This window comes from Ochotona princeps, chromosome 3, assembly GCF_030435755.1.
Source record: "Ochotona princeps isolate mOchPri1 chromosome 3, mOchPri1.hap1, whole genome shotgun sequence".
NCBI lineage: Eukaryota > Metazoa > Chordata > Mammalia > Lagomorpha > Ochotonidae > Ochotona > Ochotona princeps.
This window is the reverse complement of record NC_080834.1, coordinates 14,526,276-14,542,879: the sequence shown is the minus strand read 5'-3', so window position 1 is coordinate 14,542,879 and position 16,604 is coordinate 14,526,276. Positions and strand designations below refer to the sequence as shown.

At 47.2% G+C, this 16,604-nt stretch overlaps 1 protein-coding gene across 2 annotated transcripts in view; it reads right to left on the bottom strand.

Annotated features, from left to right (window-relative positions):
• The window catches only part of GMPS (guanine monophosphate synthase), a 79,139-nt gene that overhangs the window by 41,441 nt on the left and 21,094 nt on the right, over window positions 1-16,604 (bottom strand). Inside the window, exons 1-2 of one of the 2 annotated variants that reach the window (XM_058661471.1) lie at window positions 16,008-16,268; window positions 759-940 (exon numbers count right to left, since the gene is read on the bottom strand). In XM_058661471.1, coding sequence (XP_058517454.1) covers window positions 759-940; window positions 16,008-16,034 — 209 coding nt within the window. In that variant the 5' untranslated portion in view covers window positions 16,035-16,268. Of the gene's footprint in view, window positions 1-758; window positions 941-16,007; window positions 16,269-16,604 lie in introns of those variants that run through there. The other variant, XM_058661469.1, reaches the window with a different exon arrangement.

The following is a 16,604-nucleotide window of genomic DNA, read 5'->3' as shown; positions in this document are numbered from 1 at the left end:
ATTAGACTCATGCAAATCTTGTTCATATTTTAGAAACTAGTCTTCTTTTCCTTTAGATTTTTTTTTTATGTAGATATCAGGTTCTTTTTTTCTTTACATTTACTTTTATTAGAACATTAGATTTACAGAGAGGAGAGAGAGAAAGATCTTCCACCGCTGGTTCACTTCCCAAGTAGCCAAAGTCAGGAGCCAGGAGCTTCTTCTGGGTCTCCCACACAGGTGCAGGGTCCCAAGGCTTTGGGCCAACCTCGACTGCTTTCCCGGGAACAAGCAGGGAGCTGGATGGGAAGTGGAGCAGCTGGGACACAAACCAGCACCCATATAGGATCTTGGTGCATGCGAGGTTATGACTTTAGCCAGTAGGCCATTGTATGCCATGCCCAGAAACTAGTCTCTTGAGATAGGAAATAAAACAGATTTATTGTATATGTTTCATTTCTTTTGAGAATTTCAGTTGATTTTCTTTACTTTCCTTGAATTGAACAAGTTTAGGATGAATCAATGACCTGAACTCTGGTCCACAAATCATACAAAACATCAAACATACTCTTTTTAACTGTACAACTAAAATTCTTTCCCTGAAAGCTTAATTCTTCTTTCCTATTCCTCTCCCCTAAAAGAACCATGAGAAATTTCTCATTAAAAATCATTCTACACCTTAATTTCCACAGAAAAATTCAGTGTTCAACTAAATTAATAACAGAATAACCCATGACCCAAGCATAATCTCTTCCTAAAAATGGTAGTGAAAGGCTCACCGGAAGCCTTGTTCTTTTATGGCGAATGCTGGCGTCTCCAAGGGGAAGATTTCGGACTGCACGGACAGTTCCCTCACTCTTCGGTCTATGACTTTCCCGTACTGAGCACCAGCATCCAAAATGACAACAGCTCCCTCGTGGTGGTGGCAGCCATCTTTAAGGTCTCCTCCGGCATTCTCCATCTGCAGGCATTAACGCAAAAGAAAATTAGGGCTACTTGAAAAAATGGTAGACTGCTAGCAGCTCCAAAAATGCACAGAAATGACAATTTTCTGAGTTGTGAATTCAGAAATTTCTTTTGAAGGGAAGATTTTATGTATTAAAATTTTCCCACATACGGATATGTAATACCCATACATGAACATTTAAATTTAATAAAAGTTACTTTACTAACCATTATATACTCAGCCTGATGTATATTCACTTTATATGCATTAACCTTTTCTCAAAAAGGTACATTAATTTGAAAGGGAGAGGGAGAGAAAGAGTGAGTGACTGATCTTTATCCACTAGTTCAGTCCCCAGTGGCTGCAATGGCTGGAGCTGGGCCCGGTCAAGGTTTTGGGAGCCTGACGTCTCTATCTGATTTCCACATCTTGCTCATGTCTCTTTCAATTTTCTCATGTACAGTAATAGCTTGGAATAAATTCAGCAAGGGAGCCAGTTTTCCACAACAGTATCTATTTATTTATTTTACGACTGCATTTATTTGAAACAGAGCTGGAGACAAGAGAGCAGAGACTGGGAGAGTTTCCATCTGCTGGCTCGTGCCGCAACATGGCTGTTACGGCTGGGGCTCCATCCAGCTCCAGTCAGGTCTCCCTCGTGAGTGGCAGAGGCTCAAGGAATTGGACCATCTTCTGCTGCTTTCCCAGGCTAGCAAGAAGTTGGGTCAGAAGTACAGCAGCCAGGACTCAAACATGTGCTTATACGGGAGCCCCACCACGGTGGCAGCGGCAGCTAAACCTGTTGCACCATGAGGCTGGTCCCTACAATTATCATCTTAACTGCTGTGCAAAAAACATGTGCCCCCCCCTTGTTTTACATCACAGGCAGAGTTCTTGTTTCTCATAATTCTGCTGTGCACAAATTCCAAGTACCATGGTTAACACTAATTCCTCAAGAATCTGATTCAAATTTCAGCTGTATATTAACTATGAGTAACTGTACAGGCTACAAACCTCTTTTCCAGTTCTGTAAGCCACAAACCACCACATAAACTCATGGGCAGCGACCAATGAAGTCCCTTCTTTATAGTCTAGTGGTGAAGGGTTAACATAAAATAAAGAGCCAGGAACACAGCTGTGGTACCTTTGTAACCATGACAAACCCTGAAAATATTTCAGATATTTAGCTCATTGAGAAGACAAGCCAAGCCAACAGAGATGAAAATGAAGCAAAGAATTGAAAAGTGGTCGTGCTGGAAGGAAAATTCAAATCCATTGCAAATACGAGGTATAGGACTGGCAATGGGTTTGATAGCGTTTAGATACCCAACTAGAGAAACTTAACAACAGAAAGTAGTTGTGATTAAACAACCATATAGGCAAAGGATGAAAACACAGGAAAATAATTCACATCACTGAAACCTGGAGTAAGACATGGAAGTCGATAATGTACAAAAGAAAGAAGAGTGAAGGGCCCCACGCAGTAGCCTTGCAGCGAAGTCCTCGCCCTGCATGCAACAGGATCCCATACGGGCACTGGTTTTTATCCCAGCTGCTCCACTTCCCATCCAGCTCCCTGCTTGTGGCCCTGGAAAGCAGTCGAGGTTGGCCCAAAGCCTTGGAACGCTGCACCCATGAGGGAGACCTGGAAGAGGTTCCTGGCTTCAGTGAAGCTCAACTTCTGTCCTAGCGGCCATTTGGAAGTTCTGTCTCTCCTTCTCACTGTTCCAATAAAAATAAATGTGTAAGAAAAAATAGGTGAGGTATGGTACAATGAATACCCCTTTTCATCTATATTCAACAATAACATGTTTCACCTTTTTAATACACTTTTTAATACACTTTTTTACCTGAACTACTGTAAACGTTTACATTATATTCCTGCTCAAAACAACTTTTCACTACACATCTTCTACAAACGTCCTTCTCCGGCATGACTACACCACTGTTATCACAGCCAAGACATTGAGCACTGATGGTGACTGCACACACTAAGTCAATCCCAGAATGCTGTCCACACTCACTGTATACGCAGTCGGGTCATTGTCTCCTTTGGTCACAACAGTTTGCTCCTCACCTACCTTTCTGATTTTTTAGGACACTGACAATTTTAAAAGTTCTTACCAGCTTTTTATGGAATGCCCCATTGTTGTGGGGTAGGCAGCTAGTTCAGAATCACGAGCCTGGAAGCCACACCTTCCCCACCCACATAATCCTTTGTGCCCACCTGTGCTGCCCACCTATCATCACCTGGAACCCGCCAGGGGCTGGTACTGCACTGTTGTGTAGCCACTTCTCTCCAACACCCCCATGATAGGGAGGGGCTTGCTCTCTTGGTCCACTGCTTCCGCTGCTCTCTGGCTGACCTCCCCGGTACCTACTTGCTCTCTGGCTTCCTGCCGACAGATTCTGAGCACAGGTAGCCCCAGAGCATGTCCTGTATGTCTTTATTCCTCACCCTCTGCTCACTGTTTGGGTAAGACAGTAAAGATGTTAATGCTAAGACACTTTTATTTTTAACTTGTGGACTTTCAAGAGTTCCAGGAGAGGTGAGGCCTAGCAGTAACAGAATGAGGACGAGGAGCCAGGAAAAGGTGTAAGTGTGTCCAAGTTGTTCGCTGTACAACTCTTTGGATAACACACTGCTGGGGAAGCTGGGACACAGCTCTTCAGTTTAATGGAGAGGTTTCACTGCAATGGCCATTTGTTACTCTTAGGGTTTCAATTCAGACTGGGTTGCCACATGGACTTGTCATTTGCTAACTTCCACTGGGCCATGTCATCACCAAGCTTGGTTAATAAAGACTCCTCAATATGTTCTAGACTTGTCTGGTGTGATCTCTCTAGCACCCTGTAACACCCACAGCTAAGATTTTTTGGTTCTTAATTGTACATGCCATTCTGTTGTAACACAATGTCACTTTATTTCACCATCCATGATACTGTGTCTGATCACTTGGATACAACATCAGTGTGCTTAAAAGAAAAATGCCTAACTCAAATGTTCCCTCTACTTAAAGCCCTACCGTGACTTCATCTTAGAATAAAAGTGAGCAAAATCCAGAAGTATTCTCCTAGACCTGGGAAGTCTGGGCCGAGCCTGCTCTTTAGCCCAAGATATTTTTTAAATATTCCATGTTTCTGGAGTGGTGTCTGGTCCTCTCTGAAAAATCTTTTAAAAAGTTGTGGAGGGGGAATCTTTTAAATCAATACACTTGCACCCAGTGCAGTAGCTTAGTGGCTAAAGTCCTTGCCTTGCATGTGCTGGAATCCCACATGGGCACTATTTCTAATCCCAGCAGCCCCATTTACCATCCAGCTCCCTACATGTGGCCTGGGGAGGCAGTCGAGGACAGCCCAAAGCCTTGGGACCCTGCACCAGCGTGGGAGACCTGGAAGAGGCTCTGGGTTAGTGTCTCTGGATCGGTTCGATACTGGCCATTGTGGCCCCTTGGGGAATGAATCATTGGACCGAAGATCTTCCTCTCTGTCTCTCCTCTCCATAAACTAATAAAATCTTAAAAGATTAACCAAGTGACACATGGTAAACCATATTAAGTTACCAGCAGCTTGAGAAAAAGCACTTAAGAAAAGGAGATTCCCATAATGGCTCTTAAGAATCAATCCTTTTTTCTTTAATTCATTCAGTTATCTTAAAGGCAGAGTTGCAGCGAGAAAGAGAGGGAGGGAGGGAGAGAGGAAGGCAGGCAGGGAGGAGGAGCCAAAGTGATCTTTGATCTGCTGGTTCACTCCCCAAATGGCTGCAACATCCAGGACTGGGCCTGGTCAAAACCAAGAATTCCATCTGAATCTTGCATTGGCAGGTAGAGGCCTAAGTCCCTGGGCTTTCTGATGCTGCTTTCCCAGGATTACCAGCTGGGAGCTGGATCCAAAGTAGAGCAGCCTGAGCTCCAGGCTTCAAACAGTCCTCACATGGGATGGTAGCACTGCCAGCTGCAGCTCTAGACACTGCACCACACTGCTGCCCTGCAGGAAGGACTCCTAAAGCAGAAAGATGCCCTAAGGTTTAGGGGAAAGAACACAGGCCAGCTCAGCTAAGTCATCTGAAGCAGACATACCACAGGTTCAAACAACTCAAATACGCCATTTCTTCATGCATTCTATCAACAACTGAGTTAGACACCTAGGAAAGCACAATGGATGTCTTTTGGATGTTATTATTCCTACCGTTGTGAGTGGAAAAGTTTGATCTCTTATTTAATTCCTTAACATTTTATCAGCAAGACACTTAATACAGAGAAGGACAAATGAATTCTGGTTATTATCTGAAAAACTTTCATTCAAAAGATCTGGTAAGATGAAGGAAATGGGGCCAGCATGATGACTCAACTGGCTAATTCTTGAGTCCCTGCATCCACATAGGAGACCCAAAAGAAGCTCCTGGCCCCTGACTTCAGACTGGCTCAGCTTTGGCTGTTGCGGCTAATTGGGGAGTACATCAATGGATGGAAGATTCTCTTTCTCTATCCTTCTATCTGAAAATCTGACTTTCAGGGCCCGGCGGCGTGGCCTAGCGGCTAAAGTCCTCACCTTGAACGCGCCGGGATTCCATATGGGCGCCGGTTCTAATCCCGGCAGCTCCACTTCCCATCCAGCTCCCTGCTTGTGGCCTGGGAAAGCAGTCAAGGACGGCCCAAAGCCTTGGGACCCTGCACCCGTGTGGGAGACCTGGAAGAGGTTCCAAGTTCCCGGCTTCGGATCGGCGCACACCGGCCCGTTGCGGCTCACTTGGGGAGTGAAACATCGGATGGAAGATCTTCCTCTCTGTCTCTCCTCCTCTCTGTATATCTGACTTTGTAATAAAAATAAATCTTTAAAAAAAAAATCTGACTTTCAAGTAAAAATAAATAAATTTATAAGAAAATATTACATCCCATACCCAAGTGAGATTTATTTTAGGAAATGCGAGGTTAGTTTCACAGTGAAAAAGCAATTTATCTGGTAACAGAATAAAGAACAAAAGCCCACATGATCATTTGAATAAGTAAGAAAAAGCAATTGATGACTCAACACTCTTCCATAATAGAAGCAGCCCATAAGCTAGGCCTAGAGAGGAACTTCATCAAAGAGCACACACAGAGGGCCCGGCACAATGGCCTAGCAGCTAAAGTCCTCGCTTTCAACGCCCCGGGATCCCATATGGGTGCTGGTTCTAATCCCGGCAGTTTCACTTCCCATCCAGCTCCCTGCTTGTGGCTTGGGAAAGCAGTCGAGGACGGCCCAATGCTTTGGGACCCTGCACCTGCATGGGAGACCTGGAGGAGGTTCCTGGTTCCCGGCTTCGGATTGGCGCGCATTGGCCCGTTGCGGCTCACTTGGGGAGTGAAACATCAGATGGAAGATCTTCCTCTCTGTCTCTCCTCTGTGTATATCTGGCTGTAATAAAATGAATAAATCTTTAAAAAAAAAAAAAAGAGCACACAAAGAAAACCCAGGGAACATCACACTTAGTGCCAGTTACTCAAAACTGTTCTGAAGTATTAGCTAGACTACTTTATTAATGAAACAGCCAAGGTAGTTAGCTTTATGTTTAAAGCAAGGTTTTCTTTAGCTCAGAACCATCAAGGTTCCAACTCCCAGATGAACAGTGGAGCCTGGGGGAGTTGAGCAGTTCTGGCCTCCAGCCAGGCCGACAGATGGCAGTGGTGGCCAAGTCCCCACAATCATGTGAACCAACTTTCCCAACAAATAAATTCTCTCCGGTGTGCGTGACTAAAGGTACCTAAGCATATGATGGGTTTTTTAAAAGTTCATGGATAAAATACAAATACAAAATATAAAATTTTATTTCTAAACATAAATTCCATCAGCTTCAAAACACTTTGGTAAGCTACAATATGTCATTAAGTCTCCCTCCTAAGAACTCAGAGTCCTGGACACTTAATGATGGCAATACAGTTGTTACATTAATCACTAGAGAAAATGGGCACCTTTAAGGAGAAGCCAAATGAGAACTGGCGGCAGGCATACCTAACGGGTTCCCATTCAAACTCATCCACTGGCTGAGGAATGAGCAGAACCTTTTCCTATCATCACGGTAGAGGACTGCCCAGTTTTTTGTTTGGCTAACTTTCTGGAAACATTCCTAATACACAGGTAACATTCTTTGGCCCTCCAGAAAGCCAACAAGCAAAACACCTCAGGCATTCCCCAAAATGGTGACTGTGACCTTTGCTCTCGTCTGCTTTGGCCTTCCTCGGACTCTGCCGGCCACCTCCTTGCCAGCCACTGCTCTGGCTGTGCTGACCGAGATGAGAGTAGCAAGGTCACCCTTCATCTCCCTTGAAAATTCTTCCAAGAAGTATTTCAGGATCTCGATCCACTTCTGAAATTTTCCATTCAAAGCTTTGGTAGATCAGAGGAGAAAGTTTGCTCAACTTGAATTTTTTAGCATTGTGTAAGCTGATCCAGTTAGGATGTCTATGGTGTTGGCTAATATTTCCACTGTTGGCTGTTAAGTCATCTTCAAGTAGGGAAAAACAAGGTTACCTTTACACGGATGGTTTGCTTCTGAGGGTTTCACCATCAAGACAGCTGTACGCCTTCTCAAAACGGGTGTCTTTGGGGTATTCTATCCCTGCAAACTTTCCACAGATCGTTTTCATGTTGTTCTGACAGGGCCTGTTTTCAAACCGATGCCTTTAAGTTCTGAAAGCCTAGAACTAGATACTACCCAGACATGTTGTAACAAGTTAGTATTGATTTCTTCTGATTAAAAAAAAGGCAGTGTTTTCTCATAATCTACATTTTCTGTGAACTTGCATAAGACTTCCTTCATGTTTGTAACTGTGTTTTTCTCTAAACCTCTTTTTTTGTTTTCTCTGAAGGTCTCTAATACACTCCACATAAACTCAGCATAAACCAGTAGTTCACCAAAGCATGAAAATTACAGTTTGACTCAACAATCCCACTCCTGGGTATACACTCAAGGAAATGACAACTTACATCTAGACAAAAATTTACATAGAAATGCTCACAGCAGTATTATCCATAACACACAAAATTCACACAGAAATGTTCATAGCAACATCATTCATAATACACTAAGAGCAGAAGCAAGCCAACGTTCATCAATAATGAACACATAAATAAAAAGTGGTACCATGCAACTGAGTATTATTTAGTGAAAAAAAGGAATAAATTTATGCAGGCTATACAATGGAAGAATCTTTAAAGCATCATACTAAGTCACAAAATACTATTATTTTTAGATTTATTTTATTATTTTTATTACAAAGTCAGATATACAGAGAAGAGGAGAGACAGAGGAAGATTTTCCATCCGCTGATTCATTCCCCAAGTGACCACAGTGGCCAGAGCTGAACTGATCCGAAGCCAGGAGCCTGAAGCTTCTTTAGGGTCTCTCATGCAGGTGCAGGGTCCCACAGCTTCGAGCTGTCCTCAATTGCCTTCCCAGGCCACAGGCAGGGAGCTGGATGGGAAGCAGGGCTGCCGGGATCAGAACCGGCACCCATAAGGGATTCCGGCGTGTGCAAGGCGAGGACTTCAGCCGCTAGGCTACGGCACCAAGTCCAGAGGGAAGGAGACAAAGATCTTCCATCAAGTGGCAGGAATGGCATTGCGGAATGGCAGGAGCTGAGCCAATCCGAAGCCAGGAGCCTTTCCTGGGTCTCTCTTGCAGGTGCAGGGTCCCAAGGCTTTGTGTCGTCCTTGTCTGCTTTCCCAGGCCACAAACAGGGAGCTGCATGGAAGTGGAGCAGCTGAAACATGAACCGGTGCCCATACGGAATCTGAGCACATGGAAGGTAAGGATTTAGCCACTGAGCCATCACGCAGGGCCCTCAGCTTCCAACATTTTAAGGACAAGCCTCATAGTTGAGGATATTACAGCATCCCCAACAGATTCAAATATGTAAGTATATAAGAGAAAAATAACTTGTCTCTGCGCAGTATTACAAAGGAGGAGTTGTGTGACAGCAAGCCACACGGAATTCTGAAACTCACTCCTCCACTCTAGGACGAGTGGCACCGCTCTCTGGGCACAGAGCTGAAGTACTACCACAAGCCTGGCCGACTGTGTGAGACCTGCGAGATGCTTGAAAGGCTTACTCCGGAGAGCACACAGGAAGGGTTCTCTAACACTGGCTTCCACCTGCTGAGTCAAACCTTCACAATCCTGTCCTCCTGTGGCCCTCAGCAGGAATACAACTTGCTGGGGCTGTCATCAGATCGCCCGTCCAGCCCATTCTGGAAGCCCGTTATGTTAGATGCCTACCACACTCTCTTCTTCATTGAAAGCGCCTTTTTCCATCTCAGGATTCCTTCTCAATTGGGAGACCCAGAAGCAGCTCGAGGTTCCTGGCTTTGGTCTGCCACAGCCTGGCCACTGTAGCCAACAGGGAAGTAACCATTGCACCTCAATCTTTCCCTTGCTCTCAAACTCTGCTTTCCAAAATAATTACCTAGTTAGAAAAAGGAATGACAGAACTTGGCTGGTAGATAGGTGCACTGACTAATTTAACTTTCCCAACACCGAAAAAAATAATAATAATAATAATAATTACAGCATGGAAAGTCCCAGCATTATCAATAACATGAAAACAATTTATTTACAAATATTTTTGTTTACCTAAAATTTGGCCAAAAAGGATCTTAGGAATCAAGACTGGTAGATTTATACCCATAATGTGACCTAGAAGAATACTGAGACCATCTCCCCAAATTACTGAAGTCCAAGTGATTTACATTTACACAAATATCTTGAGTTTTGGAAAAGGCTTCAGTTTTTCCAGTGACAAGCGCATGCAGAGGTAGACGCTGCGGGGTGGTATGTAAAGTTGCCCGCCTGCAGCACCAGCATCCCCAAGGGCAACGACTGCTCCCCCGATGGACCAACTGGACGGTCCAAGAGCTCAGGCTTCAGCATCTACGTGAGACCAGGAAGAAGCTCCTGGTTACTGGCTTTAGACCAGTCCATCTCCAGTCATTGTGTGAACCAACAGATGAAAGGTCTCTAAACTCTGCCTTTCAAATAAATAAATCTTGAAATTATTATGGAAAAAAAAACAGGAGTAAGTAACAGACAACATCATTTAACAATGGGCAAGGTTTGGGAAACATCCTTTGCCAATGTTATAGATTTATCTTTGGTCTTTCAATACTGCCAATTTAAGAAAAAGAAAGGCAAGTTAGCAACACTCAGGTGAAGAATTTAGTAACTTATTAGTATAATTAACTCAGGGAAAGGATTTCTAATGTATGCAAATTAGCAATTTTGGCCAAATTACAGATTTGCATTACCATAGAAATCCTGTTCAAATGCAGAATGTGCTAACTGGAGTGACCCTCCCTGGCCCCATTTTTCTGTCCTCATTCAGATCTGTTGTTCTGTAATCCTATCTGGCCTAACACTCACCTCAGATTCTTTGATTTTTTTAAGCATCATTATGAATAATTTCATTAAAGACAGAATGGTCTGTTAGACTTTCTTTTCAGACTTCCATCTTCTGCCATGGCTTTGAGTAGTGCCATGTGGGTTGCAGGTAGTTTTCACTTTAAATTTGGGAAGAGTCTGAAAACTAAGTAGTGAAAGTACCACAATTTAGGAAGGGTATATGGTCACTTTTTATATCCAGTTCCTTTACATCCTTTATACCAAATTCCTTATTCTATTATAATGGATGGCATTAAGGAATGGAAGGATTTACCTACCTAAAGCATTCCCTTTGTCCTCAAACTATGAATCGAAAGCCATGGTCAGGATCCACCCACAAGAAATTCAGCTATCATGCTATTATTACCATGGCAAAGCTGTTTTGGTTTGGTTTTATTTTACTGCCATGATTCTGGAACACAGAAATATCTCTAATTCGCAATTAGCATGGAAAAAGAAAACACATGATTGTGTATGCGCTTTTACTGTCTTATTCCACCAATAAATGAGGCAAAGATGGAGTTCCTGGCTCTGGGCTGGGCTGGGCTGGCCTGGCCCAGCCCTGGCTACTGTGGCCATATGGGGAGTGAACCAGTCACTGCAATCAATCAACCTCTCTTCCTGCTTCCTCCTTTTGCCCTTCAAATAAAGTAATAAATCTTTTAAAATATATTAACTCTGAAGTCCTTGTGGGGAGCGGGGTGCTAAAGCCACTCCTGGGATTGGTAGGGGCTGTTGCAAGATGGCGGCTGGCCCAGGGCCAGGAGGCAGAGTTGGTCTCCCCTGCAGGTAAACAGGAAGTCACAGGGATAGGCTAATGACCTCGCTGCGATTATGTCATTGCTACTGGCCTATCACGTAGTGCCAAGTGGACCCACAGGGAGAAGTGATTGGTAGAGAACGATATAAAAGTAGCCAGAAAAAGCTAGCAGGGGATGGACGGTCGACGGACGGATGACGATGACGACTACTGTGACGAGAAAAACGGGGAGGAGAATGAGGGCTGGAATGAGAAGAATAGGGCAGAAGACGGACAGGGAAAGCAGAGAAAGGGCTGGAAAAGTGGGGAGGAAAGCTAAGCACAACGAGGACAGGGGCAGCAGAGGGAAGGGTTTAAACGCAGCTGCTTTTGGCAGTAAAGGGTCTGGTTGCGGTTCCGGCTCTTCCCAGACCCTCAGAGTATGCCTCGTCATTTTACTGTCGCTGCTGGGCGGTGGCAAGTCTTCATTCATTTTGGGCATCTACACAGTTTAGTTTAGGAAAATGAATGAAAACAAAGCTTAAGTTTTGTCTTCTAGATGGCAAAGAATTACTTAAAACAACATCTTTTGGATTATAATTTCTTAAATTATTTATCTAAAAACACAGATATGGGAGAAGGGTGTTTGGCAGCACAGTGGCTCAACAGGCTAGTCCCCTGCCTTGCAGTGTCAGTATCCCGTGTGGGTAATGGTTCATGTCCTAGCTGCTCAACTTCTGATCCAACTTCCTGATTACGATCTGGAAGGATGGCCCAAGTCCATGGGACCATGCACACACGTGGGAGCTCCTAGGTCCTGGTTTCGGACCAGCTCAGTTTCAGCTACTGCAGCCAATGAGGGAATCAGCAGATGGAAGATCTCTCTGTCTCTCCTACTCTATGTAAATCTGCCTTCCAAATAGTGGATCTTATAAAAAGGAGGGGGTGGGAGAGAGGGCTTGCATTAGTGGTATTAATGGGGTGGGAGAGATGGCTTGCATTAGCCATCTGCACCATGGACACCAGTTAAGAGTCCCAGCTGTTCCACTTCGGATCCACCTCCCTCCTCCAGAGCCTGGAGAAGCAGCAACAGATGGCTCAAAGGCACAGTTTCCTGCACTCACATGGGAGACCAGGAGGAAGTGCTCAGCTTCATTCAGTCTGGCCCAGCCTTGGTCATGTGGCTATCTGGGGCATGAACCAGCAGATAAAAGATCAATTTCTGTTTCTCCTCCTAACTCTGCTTCTCAAATAAATCAATGAATTAAATACACACACAGCATTGAGAAGTTGATCTGTGAACTAAGTTCACACATCTTCATTCTCTGTCCTATGAATAGACTGTGCTTTGTTCAAAAAAAGTTCTCAAAACCACTTGGACAAGTCAATATACATATATTTTTTAATTCTTGAATAATATTTTCTTAAAACCAGTGTCATCTGTGGTCCCTAGAAGAACCTCAAAATCTTTCAGGTCTGAGAACACACAACGCCGCTTGCTTTTCCTGCTGCAGCTCTTCCATTCTAGACACACACACAAAAAATCCTTCTGATTGCTGAAACAAATGTATTAGATTCTCACACACAGTAATATAGACAGATGTTTAATTCTCAATGTATTCCTGATTTTTAAAAAAATTCCATGTCATACCTGTATCCATCTCAAACTTTCAAATTTCCAAATTCCAAATTTAAAATTAACATTAGGGGAACAGGCCTATGTCCACACTGCACTGCCCAGGGTCAATTCTTGGCTGTTTCTTCCAAAAGTAGCTGCTTGTCAATCAGGCTCTGGAAGGACGCTATGATGGCTCAGGCGACTGATTCCTGCCACCCACATGGGAGACCAGCTGGAGATGCCAAGCCCTGGCTCCAACACCGGCCACTGCAGGCACTAGAGGAAGGAAGGCGGGTGACAGGCAGCACAGGCTCTCCCTCTTCGCTTCCCCCCATCCTCTACATCTCAAGCAAAAATTCAAAAACTCTTGGGCCAATGCTGTGGCACAGGCAGTTAGGCCTCCACCTGCAGCGCCAATATACCATATGGGTACTGGCTCCAGTGCCAGCTGCTCCACTTCGCATGCAGTTCCCTGCTAATGGCCTGGGAAAGCAGAAGATGGCTCAGGTGCTTGGCCTGGATCGAATTCCTAGCTCCTGGCTTCAAAGCATCCCATCTCTAGCTGTTGGGGCCCTTTGGGGAGTGAACCACAAGATGGAAGGTTTCTCTAGCTCTCCTTCTCTCTAACTCTGCCTTTCAAATAAACAAAACAAATTTTTAGAATGTTTTTAAACTGCAAGTGTAACATTAACATCAGGTACTACTGAAGATTTTATCATATGCAGTCAGTAGTGAATATTTATAAATTAATCCAAAATGTCATAACATCTCAGTAAAGGTGATGAGACAGGTTATCATACCTTACTTCAACCCAAAGTCTGACACTTTAAGTGAGGCATCTCTTAAAAACAAATTTTTAACAAAACTGTTTTTGAAAGGCAGTATGACAGACACACAGGCACTTCCTCCCCAGCTCCCACAGGGACAGCAGGGGTCCAGATGCCTGGGTTATCTTCCCCTGCCTCTTCAGGTGCCTTAGAGTGAGGAACTAGACAAGAAGCAGGGCAGGCTGGATACCCGTGGAGAGACCCTGCTGGAGGTCTGGGCCCCTGCCTCTGGCCCGCCGGGTCCGGCCCTAGCTGCTGCGGCCATTTGGGCAGTGACCCAGAGGATGTTAGATCTCATTGTCCCTTTCTCTGTTACCACTTTCAAAATAAATAAATCTTACGCAAGATTTAAAATATATGTCCTGATGACTATCCTCTTTAAGCTCCAAGTCCAGGTGTTTCCAGCCCCAGCTTTCTTATGGAACTGTGGGAGGCAGCAGGGGATGGCTGCAGGAGCTGGGCACCTGCTACTGAGTACCCAGATCTAGCTTCATTCAGCCCAGCCCAGCCCAATTTCCAGCCAGAGCTAGGGCTGATTTCTGGGGGAGTTGGGGAGAGGGAGTCTCTGCTTATTTATCTGTCTTTCAAATAAAAATTTTAAAAGTAACAAAATAAAGTTCCAAGTGAAGAAGGGAAAAAAGGATAACGGGGCTGAGAGGGGAAAGTTGTATACTCTTGAGACAGTTAAAAAATAAGTTGGACACTGATCTTGAAGTTCTCACTTGACTTTGTGGAATGCACTTGTCTCAAACACACTGTGTATTTTTCAAAGCCTGTAAATTATGCCTGAGTCCTTCCTGTATCAGAGCTGGTATTAATCTACAAGCACGGTGATGAAAATTTTCCGATGAGTTGCAAGAGTAGAAATTAAGGATAGGAAAAAAAAAATCTGCAATTCAGCCAATACAGAGGAAACACACACAGGCCACAGCAGCTGGTTACCTTTCCTTCAGCTTTATCACAAAGACCTGCAGCTGGCCTGAGCACCAAAGGTGCCTCAAACTAAGCCGACCGGCTTCTTTTTTCTGTAAGATACTGTTTTTAATTATCATTTGAAAGGCAGATTTTTATAGACACATATTTTTAGTCTCTAGTTCACTCCCCAAACTGCTGCAACAGCCAGAGCTGGGCCCCAGGGTTGTCAGGAGCTGCTTCCGGGTCTCCCACGTGGGTGCAGGGCCCACAGACTTGAGCACCCTGTGAGGCTGGCTCGGAAGTGCAGCAGCTGGGACCAGAACCGGCGCCCAGGCGGGATGACGGCGCTAGCCCCAATCTGTCAGCTTCTTTATAATCGTGACTCGTTTGTTCCACAAATGCTTTTTAAATAATTACCATGTCTTAAACAACCATTCACATTTAGGATCTACGAAGGTGGGCACCACTTTTGCAAGACAGTATTAAAACTGCCTAAGTAAGCCATCACAGTAACCATCAGCATGGAACACTCCCTCACCGTTTGGAAAAATCACACACCCGAATGAAAATTGTTTTCCTAAACCTGGGCCACAAACAGTGTACAGAAAAACATATACTGCTCAGGTAAATGACGATTGGAAACCACAGATACCCGCTGACAAAATGGAGTGATTCTGTGCAAAGTCTGAAAGAACTCGGTGCCAACGAAACTTCAGATGGAAGTGAAGGGAGTAGGGTCCCAGTTCAAAAGCGGGACGGAAGAGGAGCATGGTCTATAGACTAAAGCGAGTTGGAGGCAACAAGCGCAGCCCGGCCCAGTCCTCTCGCCCGGCCCAGCACTTCCAGCGACCACTTCCCCAACACCCCGGGACTCCCGACCCCCAAGCCCCGCGCGTGCAGGGGAAGGACCCCGGAGGCGAGGGACCCCGGAGGAGAGGGAGCGGATGCTCCGGTTACACTGCTGCACGCGGGACGGGGCGGGCCCCCGGCGCACAGCCATGCCCGGCGGGACCGGGAGAGGGGAGCCCAACGACGGCCCGGGGCCACAGGCCGCGAATGGAGCGAGCCAGGCGGCCACCCGCGTCTCGCCGAGGACAGCCGCGGGCCGCCAGCGCGCGTGGGAGGGCGCCCCGCGGGCCTCGTCCGGGGCAGGCGGGCAAATGAGGGGCCGGCTCGGCTCCAGCGCCGCACGGCCAGCCCTGCTTCCGCGGGCCCGGGGTCCCTGCCGCAGGCCCTCGCCTCCCGGAGGTGCCGAGCGGGGTCCGCAAGCCGCCTCCTCACGCCCGCCCGCCCCGCGCCCCCCGGCGGCCAGCGGGTGGCCGCGGGCAGCTGAACCCTCCCCGACGCGCGGACCTCGACGCACAGACAAAAATCAACAAAGCGCCGTCGCTTCTGAGCGGAAAACACGCCACAGGCCCCGACCGGGGACTCTCGGACGCACCGCTGCCCGGGACAAGGGGCCACCCGAGGGAGGACGGGGCGGGAAGCCGCGAGCGGGCCCCCTGAGCCCCCGGAGCGTGGCCGCCGCCGGGAGCCGCGGGACGCAGGGACCCCCCCGCTACACTGACCTTGGAGTCTCCGTTGCACAGAGCCATCGGGGCTAGGGCCGCGGCGGCGGTGCTGCGGCGGGAGAACGGGACGGGGCGGGAGGGTGCCCGGAGTCGATGCCGCGGGCAGAGGAGCGGCTGGCCGCCAAAGAGAGCCCGCCACGGGCCGAGGAGCCGGGCCCAGACAGCAGTGGCAGAGCGAGGGCCCCGGCGCCGCGGGAAGAGACCAGCAGTGCGCACGCTGCCCCCGCCTCCCGCTTCCGCCCCGGCCAGCCGCTGGGCGGAGCCAGAGCCGCACTCAACCCCCGCGCCGCGGCCAACCCACCCGCCGGCGAGAGGCGGGGCCCGAGGCAAGCCCCGCCCCGGAGAGGGGCCCCGGCCTGACCCCGCCCGGGAGGAGGGGCCCGCGGCCGGACCCCGCCCCCGGGGGAGGGGCCCGCGGCCGGACTCCGCCCCGGCCCTACGTGGCCCGGCTGCAGAGTTGGAACCCTGGGCGCCTGCCTGGGCTGAGGCGTCCCGCCCCAGCGCCGCAGCACTCTCTGGAGGGACGCCGCTAACGCGGCTTTATCTCAAATTGCCAGACGTACTCTAGCAGGAGCGCTTTCAGCAGGTCCGCGG